General features: G+C 44.4%; 2 protein-coding genes across 2 annotated transcripts in view; both read right to left on the bottom strand.

Annotated features, from left to right (window-relative positions):
• The window catches only part of Ptpn9 (protein tyrosine phosphatase non-receptor type 9), a 70,332-nt gene extending 62,961 nt beyond the window's left edge, over positions 1 to 7,371 (bottom strand). Inside the window, exon 1 of the mRNA XM_021171943.2 lies at positions 6,636 to 7,371. Coding sequence (XP_021027602.1) covers positions 6,636 to 6,698 — 63 coding nt within the window. The 5' untranslated portion in view covers positions 6,699 to 7,371. The remainder of the gene's footprint in view (positions 1 to 6,635) is intronic.
• Positions 7,372 to 17,861: 10,490 nt separating this feature from the next.
• Positions 17,862 to 22,295, bottom strand: part of Snupn (snurportin 1) — a 34,922-nt gene continuing 30,488 nt past the window's right edge. Inside the window, exons 8-9 of the mRNA XM_021172367.1 lie at positions 20,165 to 20,245; positions 17,862 to 18,419 (exon numbers count right to left, since the gene is read on the bottom strand). Of these exons, the coding sequence (XP_021028026.1) occupies positions 18,108 to 18,419; positions 20,165 to 20,245 (393 nt within the window). The 3' untranslated portion in view covers positions 17,862 to 18,107. The remainder of the gene's footprint in view (positions 18,420 to 20,164; positions 20,246 to 22,295) is intronic.

Raw genomic sequence — 22,295 nt, 5'->3', positions numbered from 1 at the left:
CACACTACATACACATACACAATATAAAACACACACAAAGTAAGATGTAAAATAAATAAAATAACAAAATAAAATGAAGGCCAAGAAATACTATAATTGCAAATGAGAATTTATATCGTCAACACATGCCTACAAAGGATACTAGAACTACAAAATATTCATGGCTTTCATTTTTAGCTTTTTGAGACAGCGTCAGCTTGTCCTCAGATTTGATGTATAGTTAAAGGTAAAGATGACTTTCTGATCCATCTGCCTCTTTCTCTCAAGTGCTGAAATTACAGGCCTGTGTACCACACTCAACTGTAATGATTATTTTCAAAAAGTTTAACAAATTTTGAAAAATTAAAGATGACAGGGTTGGAGAAATGGCTTGGTGATTAAGAGCAGATATTTCTCTTGCAGAGGTTCAGATCCCAGGACCAACTTTGGACTGCTCACAACCCCCTGTAACTCCATCTCCCCAGTTCTCTACACACACACACACACACACACACACACACACACAAAAGTAATGGAGTAGGAGAGATGGTTCAGAGGTTAAGAGGACTAGCTACTCTTCCTTAAGACCTAAGTTGGATTTCTAGACACCCGGATAGTGTCTAACAACTGTCCATACCTCCAGTTCCAAGGGATCTGATGCCCTCTTCTGACCTCTACAGACACCAAACATGTAAAAGGTACTCATATAGACAGATAGAAAAAATATTCACAAACAAAATAAAATGAATTAATTTAATAAAAATGTAAACTTGAATCTTTAAAGGATAATATAAATAAATACAATTAATGGTCAGGGGATGTAGCTCAGTTAGTGTTTACCTAGCATGCATAAGACCATGGGTTGATCCCAGCATCATATAAAAATCAGACATGGTGACTCACCACTACAGTCTTGGTAGTGAGGATGTGGATGTGAGGGGGAATATCAGAAGGTCAAGGTCATCCACAGAGAGCAAGACTACACCACACGAAACTTAGGGAGCCTAGAAGGATGGCTCAACTGGTAAAGTGCCTGCCTTACAAGCACAGGAAAGTGAGTTCTATCCTCAGAACCCATGTAAAATTGTCACACCTAGTAGCACACAATTATAAGCCCTGAGCAAGGGAGATCTAAGACAAGAAAACCCATGGGCCTCATATGTCAACTAGTCAAGTCTAACTGATGAGCTCCAAAGCTGGCAAGAGACCTTGTCTCAAAGAACAGGGATGGTGTCCTGGTTTGAATGATTATGGCCCACAAAGGGGCAAATAGCTGAACACTGATCTCAGTTGAACCTTTTGGGAAGAATTAGGAGTTGTGATGGAGAAGGTGTGGCATTGGGAGCAGTTTCTTCCTGATCATTAAATTCTAATCTTACTAGACAATTTTCATAGGAAGATGAGCAAAATGTTTCAACTCTGTGAAGTTCATAGTCATGAAATCAGAGAAGTGCAAATTCACTATAAACAACAGAAAGGACAGAAAGGTAGGAAAGAGCCAGGAAAGGAATTAACCTAATTGAGATCTAAGACTTCTTCCACAAGGAAGTACAAACCGAAAGGTAAAAGATAAGGACTGAGGTCAAAACGAGAGGTGTTTCCAGAAGGGGAAATGTACCTGTACTTACTCTGTAGCAGGAGGAAACAGCAAAATATAGAAAGCGTGTGCCTGAGGTAGAAACAGTGTGAAGGGCCAAAGAGATGGCTCAGCATTTAACAATGCTTTCTGCTCTTGAAGAGAACCTGAGTTTAGTTCCTAGCATCTATACTGGACAGTTCATAACTACCCAGAACTCCAGTTCCATGGTCTCTGACTCCTTCTAACATCTGAGAGTGTATGTACACACATACACACAAACAGAAACAAAAAAGAAGTGTGGGGCTGGAGAGATGGCTCAGCGGTTAAAAGCACTGACTGCTCTTCCGAAGGTCCTGAGTTCAAATCCCAACAACCATATGGTGACTCACAACCATCCTTAATGAGACCTGACGCTCTCTTCTGGTGCATCTGAAGACAGCTACAGTGTACTTAGATATAATAATAAACAAATCTTAAAAAAAAAAAAAAAAGAAGTGTGAGAAGTAGCTACAAAATCTGAAGAAAAATGAAAAACTCTTAAAAGAAAGACTACAGTGCATGCTTTTCCCACACACGACCATGGATTCATTCACCAGAATCACAAAAAAATAAAAACAAAACAAAGCAAAACAAAAACAAAAAAATATTCCTGGCAGTGCTGATTTGGAAGGCAGACAAGCTGAAGGGAAAATGCAACCAGATTTGGAATCTGAGTTTAGCTTCTAAACTATGCTATAGGATCAGACAGGAGGCCAGAGCCTCCAATCAGCAGGTAAACATGCTTGCTGCCAAGCTTGACCATCTCAGTACAATCCTTGGATCACACCTGGTGGAAGGAGAAAACCAATTCCTGAAAGCTGTCCTCCTCTGACTCTACGTTCCTGCCATGGCACATGTAATATTTGTGGCACATACACAAATATTAAAAAAAATTTAAAGTAAACTCTTATTGGGATAAAACACTAATCTAGACAAGAGTGATTGTGATCATAGTCAGGGTGACAGCCTAAAGCTCACAAATTAAAGAGATACTTAAGAAAGCCTGATAATACATTTTATACAAATGATACATTTTATACAAGGAATAAGAGCAACAAAATGTCCAAAATTAGCCAAGCGTGGTGGCACACGCCTTTAATCCCAGCACTTGGGAGGCAGAGGCAGGCGGATTTCTGAGTTCGAGGCCAGCCTGGTCTACAGAGTGAGTTCCAGGACAGCCAGGGCAATACAGAGAAACCTTGTCTCGAAAAAGCCCCCTCCCCCCAAAAAAAGTGTCCAAATTTTTGATTGGCATAACTACAGAAAGACATTTAATCTTCAGGAGAGAGTAGTCCACAAGTAGCTATAAAGCAGTGGAAACATTCCAAAAAGACTAACTCCACCCTTTATATGCTAGTCAGTATAATCTCCTAATTGATTACCGAATAGGGTTCCATGACAGAGAATAAGAATAGCTCAACAGTACAGTGCCTTCCTCAAACATAAAAGGCTCATAAACAAGTAGACATGCAAAATAAGACCCAACTAACCTAACAATTTTCTTCTTTTTCAAATTCTTTTTCTTTTTTGGAACATTGTTTCACTATTTAGCCCTGGCTCCCCTGAGAGTCACTCAGAGATCTTCCAACTCTGCCTCCCCAGTGCCACCAAGACTGACCTTAGCATACCTTTTATAGCCAATGTGGTGGCTCACACCTTTAATCACAACACTCTGGAGGCAGAAGCTGGGGATCTCTGAGTTCAAGGCCAGTCTAATGTACAGAGCAAGTTCCAGGACAGCCAGGACTACACAGAGAAACCCTGTCTCAAACAAAACGAAACAAAACAAAAACAAAAACAAAAAACAAAAAGAAAAAAAAGGAAAGAAGAGGAGGAAGAGGAAGAGGAGGAAGACCTTTTATGCCCAGTATAGTGGAGCAAGCCTATAATGCCAACACTCAGGGATACTCTGGTAGCCAGGCATGGTGTTACATGACTTTAATCCCAGAACATGGAAGGAACAGACAGGTGGATCTCTGTGAAATTAAGGCCAGCCTGCTCTACAAATCGAGTTCCACACCAGGCAAGGCTACATAGGGAAACCTCGACTTTAAATTAATTAATTAATTAATTAGAAAAATTTAAAAAATGTTTTATTGAACTAAAATAAGAAACTATTATATTTGTATTTCAATATTTTGGAGTAACTAGAAAGTCTGGCATTGGAAATCAGACATGGTTTGAATGTGTGTTTTTGTTTGGCTGAGGTTTTTTTCCTAGGTCATAGTTATTTAATTTCTATTTGTTCTTTTATAGGGTAGAGAAAGAAACCTCCAGTTACAATACTAATTCTGTGGATTACATGTTCCTTTTCATCTTTCTTTCTTTCTTTCTTTCTTTTTTCTTTCCTTTTTTCAAGATAGGGTTTCTCTGTTCTCCCCTAACTATCCTGGAACCTGCTTTGTAGGACAGGCTGGCCTCAGACTCAGAGAGATCCCTCTGCCTCCTGATGCGGGAATCAAAGGTGTGTACCACCACAGCTGGCCACATCAGAGTATTCTTTTTTTTTTTTTAAATTTAATTTTTTTTTTGGTTTTTCGAGACAGGGTTTCTCTGTATAGCCCTGGCTGCCCTGGAACTCACTTTGTAGACCAGGCTGGCCTGGAACTCAGAAATTCGCCTGCCTCTGCCTCCCGAGTGCTGGGATTAAAGGCATGCGCACCATTACACATTTTTTTTTTTAAAGATTTATTTATTATATGTAAGTATACTGTAGCTGTCTTCAGACACTCCAGAAGAGGGCGCCAGATCTCGCTGTGGATGGTTGTGAGCCACCATATGGTTGCTGGGATTTGAACTCTGGACCTTCAGAAGAGCAGTCGGGTGCTCTTACCCACTGAGCCATCTCACCAGCCCTACACATCTTAATATAAAGTGGTATATATAGTGTGCAACAGAAACATACACATCTTAAGAACATTTAAGGAATGAAAGAAAAATAATGAATGTGTTAAAAAGAAAAAAGTCACCCAGTGTATAATAAATAAATAAAAATAAATCAACCTGTGGTGCAGTAGTGACCCACACCTTTAGTCCTAGCACTCAGGAGGCAGAGGCAGGTGGATCTCTGTGAGTTCTAGGCCAGCATGGTCTGCAGGTGGAGAGCTTCAGGACAAACAAGGCTAGTGACACAGAGAAAAACTGTCTCAAAAAAAAAAAAAAAAAAAAAAAAAAAAAATCAAGGTAACACATTAGTAGGGAGGCATTTCCCAGTCCTGGCAGAGCAGATCCTTGGCCCTTGGCCACCTGCTTGCACTGTCTCACTAGCATTTTGAAAACACTGTTGCAGTTACCAAGCTGTTACCACTATTTGCAAATTTGTTTTTTAAAAGGTATTCTTAAAATTTTTTTTTTTTTTTTTACTGGAGAGATGACTCAGAGGTTAAGAGCACTGACTGCTCTTCCAAAGATCCTGAGTTCAATTCCCAGCAACCACACGGTGGCTCACAACCATCTGTAATGGAATCCAATGCCCTCTTCTGGTGTCTACCCTCTTCTGAATGTCTGCCCTCTTCTGGTGTGTCTGAAGACAGCTACAGTATACTCATATACATAAAATAAATAAAATTTAAAAAAATTTTTTTTACTCATGCTGAGTTTATTTAAAGTCAATAAGAGTATAGGTCTGGGGGAAATTTTTAAAAAGAAAAAAAAAAAGAAAAGAAAACAAAACAAAACAAAAAACATCATTTCCACAGAAACCAAAGAAAAGTCAAGGGCTTTTTAAAAATCAGGTCTTGGGGCTGGAGAGAGCACTGGCTACTCTTCCAGAGGACCTAGGTTCAATTCCCAACACTCACATGGCAGTCACAGGTATCCATAATCCATCTCCAAGTGAGTTGACACCCACCCCCACACAGACATATATGCAAGCAAAACACCAATGCAAATAAAATAAAAATAAATAAACCATAAAAAGGTCTTTAAAAAAAAAACCATTAAACCAATGTTAGTTTGTCAAAATAGACATCTCGCCACTCCAGATTGTGTTAGCAAATGTGGGCCTGTGAACTAGGGCGTGAGAGTGTGAAACTCATTACCTGCATGTCTCACCTTTTCCTTTTTCATTTATTTTGTAAGGTACAAGCAGATTATGGCCATATTTGAGCACAGCTTCTGTTTGGATATGAGCAGTGCCAAGGAGAGATGAGCAAGAGCCCAACCCGTGGGGTTCTGAATCTCATCTAGTCCGTGTTTCCACAGCTGGAATGGGGGGGTGGGGCGCTGGGGGGGTTGGTAAAGTTACAAGAGCGCTAGGCTTCTCTCTTACTGAAACCCCTCAAATGATAACGCAAGCTACTACTTTCTGGGAATTTAAGATCTCAAGCTTTAAAAAGGGACAATGGAACTCCAATGTGGGCTTCAGAAAGATGGAGACTGTCAGATGAGATGGGGGCAGGGAAATGGGGACGAGGGGAAGAGCCTAGCCTGGGAAAGCAGAATAGGGAGGTCAAGGCCAGGGACTTGGGGAGCTAGAAAAGGAACAGATCTTTCAGGATCTGTCCAAGTAGGCCCGTCACAGCAGTCTGAAAGCCTGAAGGGCTCCTTTGAGAATCTGGGGCACCTCTTTACCAGCGCTACCTCCCCCCTTCTTGGGAACGGAGACAACCACCTAGGAATCCTCCCCCCAAATGGCTTTCCTTGCCCTTGAAAACAACTGACCCTCGAGAAAAAAAAAAAAAAAATGCAAAAGCTTCCAGAGAGTAGAAGGGCCTGGGACAAGGTGTCCTGCAGTCATCCAGTGGGGAGCCAGCCCCAGTTCGAGGAACTTTAATATTCATTGAAATGGAGCGGCACGGAGGGCCCCCCTCCCCGGAAGTCTCGAAGCATAAGAATCTCAGAGCCAGGGGTCCCACGGCTCCCGGGCTGGGCTGGGCGATGGCCTGGGGCGCGGTCTCCGGCCCGGGGAGGCCAGCCCGCAGGCCTGAAATGCGAGCAGGAGCCTCTGAGGGCCCGGGGCGAGGAGCGCAGCCAGGCGAACAGAGGCCGGCCTAGGCCTCGGAGGCTCGGACACACCCACCGCAGCAGCGGCGCTTACCTGCTCCTCCTCGGGGGTCAGCTCCGGCGCCATGTCCGGCCGGGGCGCGGTCGCCGGCTCCATCCCGCCGCCGCCGGGGCAGGTCTGGTGGGCGAGCGCCGGAGCCCGCTGCACTCGCGCTCAGCTTCTGCGGCCCGGCGCCTCAGCAGCTCTCGGTCGGCTCGCGCATGGTGCGAGCGCCGGGCGCCCGCGGCGGCTGCCAACGCCGCTCCTGCTGGCCGCGGAGAGCCCGCTGTCGCTCCCCGCGGAGAGGAAATGCCTCCTATTTGCTTCACTCCTTTCCTCACGCCACCCCTCCTGTCCTGAGGAGGAGAAAGTGCGGGCGAGGAACTAACAGCAGTTCGAGGTCTGCTTGGCTTTCTTTCTTTTTTAGGAATCCACAACTTTTACAGCCACCGCGAAGGCGCCTGGCGGGAGTTGGAGGCCGTCGGCCTTCCGAGCCGCTTAACTCCCGGGGCAGAGCTCGCCGGCGCCTCGAGACCGCCCAGCCCGGGCGTCCACGGGGATGCGGGCCCTGCGAACTGCTCCGTGGCCTCGCGGCCCAGTTCCTCAAAAGCCGCCGCTGCGACAGGGAGGGCGGGCGCGAGCGAGCGAGGAAAAGGCGTCCCCCTCCCGGCTCAGGGCCAGCGCTGCGGCCTGCGCCGCGTCCGCCCGAGCCCCCCGCGGCTCCATTGAGAAACTGAGCATCTCATTCACAAACAGGCGCCGGGGAGGGCCGGGCCGGACGGGGACGCTGTCCGAGAGGGGGAGACAGAGAGGAGCTGGGAGGAGAGGAGGCTGAGCGGAGCCGCGCGGCGCAGCGGGGGAGGGGCTGCGGGGACGAGAGGCGACTCCCCTACGGGAGCGGGAGGAAGACACGACTGGGAGTTAAAAGAATCCAAAACTGCGCGAGGACATTCACGGGCGGCTTCCACCTATTCGTGGTAGGGTCTGAAAGGTTGCCTGTGAGGTCCAAGATGATCCGATGCCTCGGATCTGACAGATAAGCAAGGGCCGCATTTCTTTGCTCAATGAATGTATCCTGTAGTCCAGCATCATTGTAGCTAATTGTAATCGGGTACAAAGAGAGAGTGAGAAAGAGAGCAAGAGACAGACAGAGACATCCTGTTTCAGAATTCATTCAGGAAGCCCACAGCTTTTGCAAATGCATGATTTTACTCTAGGGTAGACAGCAGAGTTTGGATCTCTCTGGATAGGAGCATTGCGAAGGCAGGCTGGACCTACTGTGATTTTTTTTTTAATCATGTTAGACCAAAGATAAGTATTCTAGAAGGATTTCAAGAAACCGGAGTGCCACAACTAGCCCCCCAGGACTGAAGTCCAGAAAGAACCAGGGGATGGGTCTTTGGAAAAGAAAATGCTGTAGGTTTTGATGCCCATCTTGGAGAACTTTTTAAAAGCCTCACTTAAAAAAATAAACTATATATATATTCTTAACTCCATTTTGGCACCAGTGCAATAACAGCTTCAGGGTTACCTCTGCTAAGTTTTTTTCTTTGTGTGTGTGGAGGGTCAGGGGGCCGGGAAAGGTAGAGTTTTGAGAAAGGATCTCTATGTACCCCTGGCTGTCCCAAAATTGGCTATGTAAACCAAGCTGGCCTTGAACTCACAGAGATCTGCCTCTTGAGTGATGGAATTAAAGGCATGTCCATCCCTCCTTGCCCCTCAGCTATGTTAGTTTGTCTTTTGCCACCAGTAAAATGAACTCTAGGCTGAACTCAGGAACCTACTCAGGAGTTGGTTTCAGTATTGAAACTGGAAGACAGTCTATAACAAGTCTATCTGCACACCAGACACTGCGCTATGCACTGGAGTTAAAATAAGACAGTATAAGATAATGGAAGATGTATCAGGAAGTAAAATAATGAAGACACTCAGGGACTCGCGTGATGGGTCAGTGGTTAAGAATACTGGCTGACCTTGGAGAGGATCTGGGTTATACCCACGTGGCAGTACAGAACTGGACTTTTAAGGAGCATGTGATGTATAAACATACATCCAGGGGGGAAAAAAAACCACCCATACATGTTAAAGATAAACTTTTTTAAAAATGCAAGACTCAAATAATATGCATATGTAGCCGTACTTTTCAGTCCCCTTTATTGGGTTCTTAGATCTACCACCCTTCTCCATGCTAGGCCCTTCCAACCCCCCCAACACTAGGTAGGAGAGGAAGAAGGTTAGAGGGGAGGAAGGGGTATAGAACTCTTTAGACTACTTCCTGGTGATTAGGAGCACCCAGTTCCTAGGGGCCAGTGCCAGTCTCCATTGACAAGAGCATCCCAACCAGCAATCTAGCAATAGCAGCAAAAGGCACCAGCAGCAGCCGCCGGCACAGCCCTCTCAGGGCTCTCAGATTTATACATTCTCAAGTCCCCATAATTCCAAGCATAACTGTCTGCAGCTGCCAAAAGCATAAGACAAATCCTAGTTATCAGCTATGAACAATCTGAAGCAGCCCCATATCCCTCCCACACCTGGATTGAAACAAAAACATCATCTGACATAACTGGATTTTTAAAGAAACCAAAATCCTCACTGCAGGTACAGCATGCTGCCAAAGTATCCATTTATAAGCTCGTTTCTACCTAGAAGAGCTTTGGAAGAATAGACAAGAAGGGTAACTGGTTCTCTCCTCAGAGGAAAACCAGGAGTCTAGGAAGCAGAGTTGAAAAGACTTTAATACGTTCTGCTTAGTTTTTTAAATTAATGTGTAATTTATATACAGAAAAGATGAAAATATAAGCATACATCCACATGCGGTTTTGTTTTTTTTTTTTTAATAAACTGAATAGTCATGAAATCAACAAATCAAGACATAGAACTCGGAGCTGCACCCACTTCAGGCAGTTGTCAACCATGGAAAACTCCAGCTCTGGGATATCCCAACACCCTCTTCTGGCCTCTTTGGCCACCCATGTACACATGTGCAGACATAAACATAAATAAAGATAACTCTGAAGCTGGATATAGTAGCCCACACCTTTGATCCCAGCACTTGGGAGGCAGAATAGCCTGGTCTACAGAACAAGCTCCTGAACAGGCAGGGCTACACAGAAAAACCCTGGCTCAAAAAGCAAACAAACTAAATAAGTAAAATCTTTTAAAAAATAAAAATTTCCCATCTTAACTGTGATGGCTTAAATACATATGGCCCCCCATAGACTCATGTGTAGCCCATAGGGAGCGATAATATTAGATATGGCATTGCCAGAGTAGGTGTGGCCTTGTTGGAGGAAGTGTTTCACTGTGGGGGGGGAAGGGGCGGGGCTTTGGAGTCTCACGGTTGCTCACGCTATGCCTGGTGTAGGGGGCTCCTTCTGATGCCTTCGGATCAAGATGTAGAATCTCAGCTCTGTCTCCACCTTTCTAAGAGTGGCCTTGGTCATGTTGTCTCTTCACAGCAATATACACCTAAGACATTAACAAAGTCCTATTTTGTTCCCTTCCAGTCACTTCTGCTTTGAAGGGCAACCACTGTCTTGGCTCAGTATAGTTTTACTAGTGTATTTAAATAGTCATTTAGGATGGACATTGGTAGTACATACCTTTGATCCCAGAAGTCAGAAGGCAAAGTGAGGAAGGTGGATCTCTAAATCCAACCTGGTCTGTACAACCCAGGGCAGCCAGGGTTACATGGTGAAACATTGTCTCCAAAATATAACTAAATAAAACAAACAGTTATTTAAACAAATGTAAATTCTCTAGAACTAACTTGAGGAGTTGGGAGGAGACAGCAGAATAAAACAGTATCAGAAATTACAGGACACACAGAGGCCACCAAGCCCACGAATTGATGGAGGCTTCTTCCAGTGTAAGATGAAGAGATAATCCTCCCTTCTGCCAGAGTGTGTGGCTGGAACTTTGGCACACTGTGAGAGTGACAGCAACAAGCAGACCCTAGTGCTGAGAACAGATTAAACACAGAGTTTAGAATCCAGTGATTTGTTCTTGGGGCCCTTCAGCCAAATGTTCTGCAGGTGTAATTGAAGATGACATGTTTTATTGGCAAGCCACTATGGGATTTAAGGGCAGTCCCTATTAAGGTGGTGCTTTAAAAAAAAAAAAATCATTATACTACAGATTCCTCTTTAAACAACCAAGTCACTTATAATCAAAATATTAGCAGTAATGGTAAAATTTGTATCAATATCATTAGATCACAATGGTTTCCTGCTTTAAGTAAAGTTCTCTCTCTCTCTCTCTCTCTCTCTCTCTCTCTCTCTCTCTCTCTCTCTCTCTGTTTTTGGTTTGAGACAGGGCTTCTCTGGGTAGTCCTGGTTGTCATGGAACTCTATAGATGAAGCTGGCCAAGAACTCAGAGATCCACCTGCCTCTGCCTCCTGAGTTCTAGGATTAAAGGTGCAAACAGCCGCACCCAGTTGAAAGGTCTTTGTTATTTGTTTTCATTTTTGACAGTTCCCCTTGGTAGCCCTGGCTAACCTGGAGTTCCCTAGGAAGACTAGGGTGGCACCAACAAACCTGCTGTCATCTTTCTGCTTCTCTCTCAGTGCTGGGATTAGAAGTATCCACCAACATGTCCAGTTTGCATTGGTTTTGATTTTTTTTTTTTTTTTTGAGATAGGGTCTCATATAGTCCAGACTGGCCGCAAACTTACTTTTTAGCCACAGATGCAAAACTATCTTTAAATCCTGGTTGCCCAAATGCTGGATGACAGACACACTCCCTCGCATCCAGCATTCTAAGGGTCTTCTACCCATCTGTCCACTGTGATATAAATCAAATTCAGACAAGTCTTTAGTGCCAGAGAGTGCACAGTCTGCCTGATATTTAACGTAGCAGCGAAAAAAGGATGCAAGTTGTCAGTGGATGAATGATCAACTAGTCCCACTAGTAAATTTTTTCAATAACATTGAATAAACCAAAGAAGAAAGAAATGGCAGTAGCTATATGCTACAAACCACTGGACACAGGCAAACAGACAGACAGACAGTTTCCACCTACTTCTACTCCTTTGGCACTTCTGCCCAGTGATCTGGGGGCACCTGCAGCCCGAGATGCAGTCACCCACGACATTCCCATTGAGATGAAACATGAGCCCAGACTTTTTAACCCAGCCCACCAGTGTGGTGAGGAGAGATAATAAAGGATGCAGTTTAACTGAGTACAGGAAGCTTGGGGAGATTTCAAAGGTGCAAATGTACGAGGACCTGCAGATGAATAAAGGAAGTTTGCTAGAATTGTTGCTGATCAGAAGCTCAACACAACGTTTGGAAATGAATGAGACACAAAAAACTAAGTGCAAAGCTCCTCGTTGGCTAACTCTGCTCTCAGAGAAAAATCGTAGAAGAGCCAGAATCCAAATGCCCATGTAGCTTGGGTTTGTTTTCTTTTGTGGGGCCTCACTCTTCAGCCCAGGCTGGATGGAATTCAGGGCAGCTCTCCTGCCTTGGCTACCTAAGTGCTAGGATTGCAGGCATAGGTTGCCATGTTCTACTAGGTTTGTCTTGAACCTGTTCTTTTTCTGCTCAGCCTGTTTTTGGTTTTGTTGTTGTTGTCCTTGTGAGATGGGTCTCCTGTAGTTCAGAACTCTATATTTAGCTGAGGATGACCTTGAACTCCTGATCTGTCCTGTTTCCTGTACTGGGATTATATGTGTTTATGTGTCTTTGACCACATGCAGTTAACTACCATCTGTTTTTGTTTGGCTGATTTTAGGGTTTTGTTTTGGTTTGGTTTGGTTTTGGTTTTTTCGAGACAGGGTTTCTCTGTGTAGCCCTGGCTGTCCTGGCACTCACTTCGTAGACCAGGCTGGCCTCGAACTCAGAAATCCGCCTGCCTCTGCCTCCCGAGTGCTGGGATTAAAGGTGTATATCACCAAACCTGACCCAACTACAGCCTTGAGCTAACAAAGTCAAGCATGGTATGGATATCCTGCTCAGACAGATCTCAGATTACAGAGTGGATTGAAGAGGAAAAGACTGGGAGCAACATAATGACCATCAGGAATCATACTGTACATTCACTGGAATAAACTGACATTGTATTCTTACCATATTTCCCAAAGACACTGTCCTAAATTATTTTTAATTAATTTATTTAATTATATTTAATTTTACTATCACTGGTCGTGATAGTATAGGTTTTTGATCCCAGCATTCAGGAGGCAGGCAGATCTTTGTGAATTCAAGGCTGGCTACTCTGGTCTACATAGTGAGTTTTAGGCCAGCCAGGGCTTAAAAAAATATATTTAAAAAATTAAATAATTTTTATTTATCTAATCTCACCATAATACTATAAGAAGGAGCCGGGCGTGGTGGCGCACGCCTTTAATCCCAGCACTCGGGAGGCAGAGGCAGGTGGATTTCTGAGTTCGAGGCCAGCCTGGTCTACAAAGTGAGTTCCAGGACAGCCAAGGCTATACAGAGAAACCCTGTCTCGAAAAACCAAAAAAAAAAAAAACCTATAAGAAGGGTAAAATCATAAATTTCATTTTATAAAAGGTATTTGTTTCTGTGTGTATGTAAACCCATATAAGGCAACACACATATATATATATACATATATAGAAGACCTATATTACCAATACATACACATTCATTTAAAATATAAGGTGGAGACTGATTAAGGAAGAGACCCACCATTGACCTCTGACCTCCATGCACACTTGCACACACAGACACAAAGGACACCAATGCCAAACATGTGGGCGCACATCTGTAGACTACTCAGGATGAACCCAAGTTTGACTTTCATCCTCCCACCAAAAAAGAAGGGTAGGGAGGGGAAGCCATGCATGTCCCACAGTTGGCAGAGTGCTTGTGTAGCATGCAGTGGCCCAGAGTTAGAGCTTGATTGCCAGTACTGCATGAAACCTTGTATCAGAGTTCAGAAGTGGACATAGGAGTAACAAAAAAATTCAAAGTTGAGCCTAGCATAGTAGTATATGCCTTCAATCCCAGCAGAGGCAAGCATTAAGTCCAGGCTGACTGTGAGTTCCTTATTTTCCTGTCTCTTCTTTCCAAATGTTAGGATGACAGGTATGCATTCCACCATAGGCTCACTCGATTGCCCGCTCTCTCATCTCTTTATTGGCTTAGGAATTTCACACCATGTACCCCGAGCACTCTTGCTTCCTGGTCCTCCCAACTCTGTTCCCCACCGTTGGGACCCCCACCCACACACATACACAAAAAGTCCTATTTGTGTTGCCCATATACTCACTGGAACATGGTCCATCTCCCAGTGGCCCACTCCTTAAAGAAAACTGAGTCCTTCCTCACCTGCAACCCCCTCGAGGAATAGAGAGCTACACTTCAGCATCCTTATCACAATTTTTAAAAGTTCTCTTGATAACTTTCTGGCTAGGCTGTAACTTTTGGGGTCGGGGTAGGGGTTGTCACAGAAGCCTTCCACCATTTCCTTCTTTCTCGACTCTGAGTCTATAGTCATCAACACATGGCAGAAGTAGCTTCCTGACCCTTTACAGTCATCAGGAGCATGGACCATGGCCATCCACATGGTCTCAAGTGTCAACAGGTGCCATTGACCTCAGCTTGGTCTCCTGTGGCGGTACAGATCATAGACATCAGCCCATCCTCTGCCACTGCACAGACCATGGATACTATCACAGCCCTTGGCAGCAGCACAGGCCAAGGACATTAATGTGGCCTCAGGTGGCAGCACAGACTGTATGGCCTTCAGATGTTAACATGGGCCAGTCATCAGCATAGACCTTGGCTGCAGCAGGACCATGGACAGGATCCTCGATCCTCGGCAGCAGCACAGACTTGGACTTTACCATGGCATCAGGTCACAGTGCAGGCCACTCACATCAATATCACAAGGCTCTCCTTTTAATCAAACTCATAAGACTAAATTTGTAGTACTTGTTCTTAAAGTCTATGGCAAATTCAACCACTTACAAAACCATAAGTAAGTGGCAAGTGGTTCCATAATTCCCAAAGAAATATGACTGGGAGGCATACTATCATGTATGGCCAATAAAACCAGTGCCTCAGTTAAAGATACTAGGAAATATTTATTTCAACAATATCAAATTTTACTTATTGTTGAATTTAGTTGATACATGATTTGAATTATACACGAATCTGTCTCCAGAGTGGGTGATTTAAGGAAGTCATCCTTACAGGTTTATTTTGGGTTTTACTTTTTTTTTTTTTGAAACAGTATCTTACATTATAGTCCAGGTTAGCCTCAAAATCATGGCAATCCTCCTGTCTCAGCTTCCTAAGTACTAGGATTATAAACATAAGACACCATACCCAAAACCTGGGTTTATTTTGAAACCAGGCTTTGCCAAGTTTATTTCTAAACTAGGGACTTATTACTAAACCAGGTCTTGCATGACACTGACATGCACAGTCCCCAGATTGGTAAAGCTGGCTGCTAAAGGAAGACTGAAGAATTCTAAAGACTATTAAACAAGTCAGGGCTTGGTGGCCAAGACATGCAATCCCAGCTCCTTGGGAGGCTGAGAGTGGATTAAAAATTCAAGGCTTTGCTTGGGCTGAAAAGCAAGTTTAAGGCCAGCATGAAGAAACTAAATGTCTAATGTTTCTACGTATTCCTTGACATAGGAACATTACTATATTCATATTGCAAATCTGATCTTAATTCTATAAAGACCTTCTGTAGGCAAATGCTAGTAGGCTCTATCACTGGGAGAGAGTAAAAGGAGGGTCCTCCCTGTCTGATCAAAGCAGCTTATGCCCAAGAGAGCAGATGCTTGAGGGAGTTCCAGTGCATGAGCTGCTCTGTGGAACCAGGCTCTGCTTAACCACTACTTCTGGCCAGATTTCTCTTCAGAGCTAATTAACTGCAAGGACCATTGCATGTCATAAGACCTGCCCTGGATCCCTTTAAAAGTCTTTTCACAGGACACTAATTCTGTTGAAGGGAATGATGATGTCAGTTTGTCCAATAAGAGCAGTCCTAGAGTTGGTCACAAGTCAAAGAAACTTATTCCAAGTACTGCCATTGCATTTTCAGACTCCATTTAATCATAGGGAGAAACCAAATTCAAGGTCCCAGACCCTAGGGGAGCTGGGGACTTTCCTATAGCTGAACAGCTTCTGTTTTAAAGAGTTTTCTGAGCCCAGCCATCTCAGGGACAGCTTGTAAGGAGACAAGGGTCCGGATGCAGCCATCTCAAGGACAGGTTCATGTTCCATCTCACTTCTCCAAATGTTCTCTCTTCTCTTCTCTTCTCTTCTCTTCTCTTCTCTTCTCTTCTCTTCTCTTCTCTTCTCTTCTCTTCTCTTCTCTTCTCTTCTCCTCTCCTCTCTTCTCTTCTCTTCTGAGACAGGGTTTCTCTGTGTAGTCCTGACTGTCCTGGAACTCACTCTATAGACAGGCTGGCCTCGAACTCAGAAATTCGCCTGCTTCTGCCTCCTGAGTGCTAGGATTAAAGGTGTGTGCCATCCCTGCCCGGCTTTCCTTTTTCTTTTTAAAAAGATTAAAGATAGATTTATTGATTTATTTATTTTATGAGTGTTCTATCTGCATATACATCTGCACACCAGAAGAGGGCATCAGATTCCATTATACATGGTTGTGAGCCACCATGTGGTTGCTGGGAATTGAACTCAGGACCTCTGAAAGAGCAGTCAGTGCTCTTTAACTGTTCAGCCATCTCTCCAGCCCTCCAAGTGTTTTTTCTTTTTCTTTTTTCTTTTTCTTTTGGTTTTTCAAGACAGGGTTTCTCTGTGTAGCCCTGGATGTCCTGGAACTCACTTGAAATCCACCTGCCTCTGCCTCCCGAATGCTGGGATCAAAGGCGTGCACCACCACGCCCGGCCCCAAGTGTTTTCTTAATTGTCTGTTAACCAGTAAAGAATATAGAAATTGCTGTTACCTAAACCAAGGTGCAAAAATTGTAAAAATATATAATCAGTTGCCTGTTATGCCCTACTTATGTGCAGCTGACCCACTCCTTTGTTTTCTTATCACTCTGAGCTCTGGACCTAATGTTTGGGAGAATGAATTAAGGGTCTTGAAGCCAGGTGCCCTGGATGCCACCCAGTCTCCTGCAAGTATTCCCTTGTTTAGCCCATAATGCTCAAATACAATTGGATAACACTGCAGCTGCCCCCAGGCTTTGTGTTCCCATTCAGGGGATGGGATTCAGATCCTGAACCTGGTGCCTCCCAGAGTACTCAGAAAATAAAGCTTTCATTTTTGTTTTGTTTTGTTTTTGTTTGTTTGTTTGTTTTCTGAGACAGGGTTTCTCTGTATAGCCCTGGCTGTCCTGGAATTCAGAAATCTGCCTGCCTCTGCCTCTGCCTCCTGAGTGCTGGGATCAAAGGCGTGCGACACCACACCTGGCAAAGCTTTCATTTTTAAGCTTCCCAATCTGAAGTGAGTTTTCTCAGCTTCCACACTGGTTCCACACTGAACCCAACACTAGGAATGTGGAAATCAGAGTGGGTTGCAGACAAGGCCACCTCAGGTTCTGAAATATCCTTTCTGAACAGAGTGAAAACTAACTGGTTAATTTTAAACACTATCTCCCGTTTTCATAGCTGATGAAGAGCTTTGGTTCATAGATCTCACCCCAGGGCTTCTCCTTAATTTCCTTTCACTAAGACAAAATCTCCCTCTGCCTTCCAACATCCTCCCCCTAACTCTCCACTCCTATTTTTATACCAGAGCCATGTTGAGCCTACTTGATTCGTCCCACCCTGCTCTCCGGGAATGCTGCTATCAGGACCCGCTTTCTTTCTGGTTTGCACAGTACACTAGGCCCCTCCCCAGAGCCTCAGCCCAGCTTTATCCTTCTCTGTAAAATCTGCTTTTCCTTTGTCCCTAAACTCTGGGCACTTTTCTGCACTAAAGCATGCTCTTGGGGTTTATTTTCTTGCTGGATGGTACACCCCTCAAGGACTTGTCTGCCTCTATAACCTATATCTCAGAGGCCTAGCACAAAGTTTATCTCCTGATAGTGGGTCTAACATTTCGTAAAGTAAATGAACCCCATTAGCATTTTATCTCTGGAAAGGTCTAAACAGTAGAAAAATCACACTTGTTTTCTCAGAAGAAGGAACATATTCAAATACCAAGAACTGCAGTTCCTGGTAAGACCTTTCAGAAAATGGCCTTACCAATAGCAGCAACTGGAAACCCAGCAGAATGAGTGCTAAAGGGGGTGAAATGGGCCAGGATCTCAACAGTCATGCTATAGGCAGCCTAGGGACTTGGGGAAGGTGGAAGAAATGTCTAAACCCCAATAACCACAAGCAACCTTTTTCTAAAGAATCACATATATTTACACCGTGGACCTATGATATACCTAACACAGCAAGAGATATTCATATATACCTGGATTCCAACTCCATCCAACAGAGACCTACCCACAACAGTCTGAGCCAACATGCCAGGCAGGGGCAACCTGGTTTTGGCAGCGTGGGTTTGGAAAGAATGCTCTGAAATAAGGTCACTAATGGCCATCATCACTGTCCTCTGCCCCAGGCTTTCCTGGGTTGTCCAGTTTAGTTGTCCATGAGGCTCTCAGAGCTGTGGGGAGGATTTCTTAACTTGGGAGTAGACAGGTGCTCCAGCTCATAGTGGCCATTCTCAGAAGCCTTGTGTGTCAGTTTCTCCTTTGTGTCTTCCTGGCTCCTCTTGTGCTCAATAATCTGTTGGAGCTGGTGCCCAGCATATTCTGGCTTGGTGGTCAGTGGACCAGCTGGAACAGCTACACCCAGAATATCTGACACCATGTAGGGGCGCAGCCAGCCCACCAGAGGAGTACTCCCAGGGCTATAGTGGGTCTGTTTATGGTAGAAGAGCAGCCCATCTACCTGTAGGAGAGAAATCAAGAATCATAATGACTTTGGGCCACATAGTTCTAAGACAGTTGTACAGAATCGGCTCTTGTGGACATCTATCTATCTATCTATCTATCTATCTATCTATCTATCTATCTATCTATCTATCTGGTGGGAAGCAAGGTCTCTTTATTATGTAGCTTGTCTGTCCTGCCACGTAGACCAAACTGGCCTTAAAATCAGAGATCCACCAGCCTCTGCCTTCTGAGTGCTGAGATTAAAGGAGGTGCAACCATGCCCAGCTGGTTTTTCCTTTTTTATTCTGAGCCACTGCCAGTGGAAAAAAAGACTTCTTGAATCTCACATGCAGTTTCTTCAAACAAAGAAAGCGCCAGGGCTAGAAATGGTAGTGTCCATCAGTAACCCCAGGACTCTGCAGGTTGGAGCAGAGAAGATCTCAAAATCAAGCAGCCTGAGCTGTAGAGTGATGCTGTAGAGTGATGCCTCGTCCAACAGAAGAAAGGGTTGCAGAGATCTAGTAACACCCTCGCCCCCGGCGCTCTGTGACAGGATGCTTTCCTACTCGTTCATTTCCTTTCTGACCCATGCAGAGGGGACTCCAGAGATGGTGTTTCTCACCATACAAAGTTCTAAGCACACCATAAAGACAAAAGCATGAAGCAGGAATTCAGCCTGAGTCCATGCCCTCTGCCCCCACATTCTGGACACTTTCTACCTAAAGTCTCAGTGACAAAGCTGAGTCCCTCATATGGGATGAAACCAAGAGATACAGGCATCCGCTCCAGGGCATAGACTGAGCACAGGACAGTCCTTTTCAGAGGCCCTGCTTCCCAAGCTACTGCTGCTGCCTAACAAACCACTCCCCCCACCCCACCCCCACCCCACACCCAGATTGTTTGGAGCCGTATTCTGGGAAACTCGGTTTTTCTAAACGGGAAAACCTCCTACAGCCCCATACTTTCTCTTGTGATTCAGTGACTCACCCCTAAAAAGCATTTCTTGCCACTGGGATGTAAGGGTTATAAATAAAGACAGTGTTCTTACCACCTTCTTAATTGACTCCCAGAAATGAAGTAACTTTAGTCTTTGCTATTTCCTTATCCAGGAAGCTGTTATCCTTTACAAAATTAAATAAACTTCAAGTAAAAACTTGACTGTGACTAGGCAGAATTTTAAAAGGGATGATGGGCAAAGAAACCTTTGCTTGTTGAGAGAGAGGTTCTGAGGATGATAGACTATCTCAGACCCGGGAGTTCCTGGGAACAGGAGATTTTCATACATGACAAGCATGAGCAATGAGTCGGCCCTACCACTGTGCCACAGACTAGTGGACACTGTTATCCCCAGGACCATCTGTGCTTCCACCGAAAGAGAACCAGAGGTTCAGACAGCTACATGTGCCTATGTGCCTGGCGTTGTTACACCCAGCCATGGCAGCCAAACAAGGAGCCTGATTCTTGTGCTTATGGCAAACAAGTCACACAATGATGATCTAGGATAAAGGAAGTCTTTGCTCTTCTCTGGGCCTGTTTTTCAGGGGATGCTGGGGAGCTATGCAATTCTGGTGTTCTGACTCATTTCGTAGAAACAAAGTTGAGGCTCTGGAGTGCAGCAGCTACATCATTTCTGTAAAATTAATCTTTAGCCCTGTTTTCATGCTAAGATGCAGAAAAATCAGAGGTTCTTTTAAGACTGCATGTGCACAAGTCTCCTTGCATACTAGAGTCATTCAGAGCAACAGATAATGGTTTCATTACCTCAAAAGGAAAGTCCATAGACAGCACCTTACACAGGCTCTCAGGGGTACACGGGAAATTCTTTAGCCCCACAAACTTAAACTGAAATATAAATTAGAACAAAGAGTTAGTATGTTTCAAATGAGACTGGCTCTAATGATTGAAAAGCTTAATCAAGTAAGTTTTCCTTCCCAGCACTCAGGAAACTGAGGCAGGGGAATAACTAAGTTTCACGTTTCAAGGTCAACCTAAGCTATCAACCTTATCTTTAAAAAAAGAGGTTGGGAATAGGAAAAAACTCTTGGACCCCCCTTCCAGGCCTCGGAAAAGTCCAGACAGATATGTTTCCCCAAGTCCCAGTTCCCACTCGCAGAGATCTAGGCTAGACTGATTTACTATCGAGCCTCAGACCAGCCTGCACCACACAGTGAGACCCTGTCTCCAATAGGTTGTTATGTAACAGTTTCCTCAAGATTCAAACATTCCATTCACCCTGCAGGGAAATTCCTTATGCAGGAAGAGAGACAACTCAAAATAGCTTCAGGAAGTCCCTGAGGTTGACTAGATTCACTGAAGCCCCGCCCTGCAAAGGAAACACTAAAGCTGAACATCCCACTGAGAACAGAGCTGCAAAGGCAGCTTCGAGACCAGTTAGCTGCCTGGAAGAAACAGAAACCACCCCAGATGCCTGGAACCTGTTTGGACCAGGGTCACTTGGAAAGGACATTCTCCAGCCTGTTGAGCTACTTGTGGGTGCTCAGATTTCCCAGCTCTTGTGAGTTGTTTTCCATGCTAGGGTGGGCTTTGATGATGCAGTTGTCTTCCAGTCATTTCTGCTGTGTAACCCCTCACCTATATTCTTCTAAGTAACTTCAACAGAACCACTGCTTCACCATGTTGGATGTTGGTGATATCTTACTTTGATTTGCCATGGGCTCCCTATCTGGGGCAATTAGATGGGTATAGTGTCTCCCCAAGAAAATTTTTGTCACACGACATAGATACAGCTCAGTGCTAAGTAAGCATGACACTCTGGGCTCAATTACTGCTGCTGCTGCTACATGCACGCACACACACACACACACACACACACACACACACAGAGCATTTTATAGCAGGCATAATTTACTAAGTGTCTTACCATAAGGCTAGAGCTATGAGGAGCTGCATGCATATTTATGTTTCTTACAGTAACTCTTGGTATTATCCTTTACTTTTAGAGATGGGATCTCACGCTATTACTATGTTGTCCAGGCTAATGCCAATCTTGATCTCCTGCTTCCTCAGCCTCCTGTGTGCTATGTTATAAGTATATATTACCTCTCCTAGCTTATTAGTGCCATTTGCAAATAAAAAATAGCAAGAGAGGCCATTATCCTAATAATTACATTACTATTTTTAATGGTGCTAGGGACTGAACTTAGGACTTCCTCTGCCTCCCAAGTGCTGGGATTAAAGGCGCGTGCCACCACCGCCCAGCTGAATTTAGGACTTTACATATACTAAACAAGTTCTATACACTGAGTCACACCTCTAGTCCTTACACTAGCAATTATTACACCCACAAACAAAATTCAAACATGGATAACTATTAAACTCATTGTCTTACCATTATACCATTAAAATATGTTGTTGCCTCAAAAGATAAACTCATCAATCAAGAGTAGTGGCTCTGGGGCTAGAAGATGGCTCAGTGGCTAAGAGCACTGGCTACTCTTCCAGAGGACCTGGCTTGGATTCCACATGGTGGTTCCCAACCAATTTGAGAGTTCTGACGCCTTTTTCTGGTCTCTGTGGGCACCATGCATTCAAGTGGTAAAGACATAAAGGCAGGCAAATCACCTTTACACATACAATTATAAAATAACTTGAGGCTAGGCCATGGTGGTTCACACCTTAAGCCCCAGCACTCAGGAGTCAGAGTCAGGCAGATCTCTGTGAGTTTGAGACTGGCCTGGTCTACAGAGTGAGTTCCAAGACAGCTAGGAATATATACAGAAACCCTGTTTCAGAAAAAAAGGAAGGAAGGAAGGAAGGAAGGAAGGAAGGAAGAAAGAGAAGAGAAGAGAAGAGAAGAGAAGAGAAGAGAAGAGAAGAGAAGAGAAGAGAAGAGAAGAGAAGAGAAGAGAAGAGAAGAGAAGAGAAGAGAAGA

The sequence above is a fragment of the Mus caroli genome, chromosome 9, assembly GCF_900094665.2.
Source record: "Mus caroli chromosome 9, CAROLI_EIJ_v1.1, whole genome shotgun sequence".
NCBI classification, from domain to species: Eukaryota; Metazoa; Chordata; class Mammalia; order Rodentia; family Muridae; genus Mus; species Mus caroli.
Note: the sequence above shows the minus strand (reverse complement) of the source record. Positions and strands in the feature narration are given on the sequence as shown.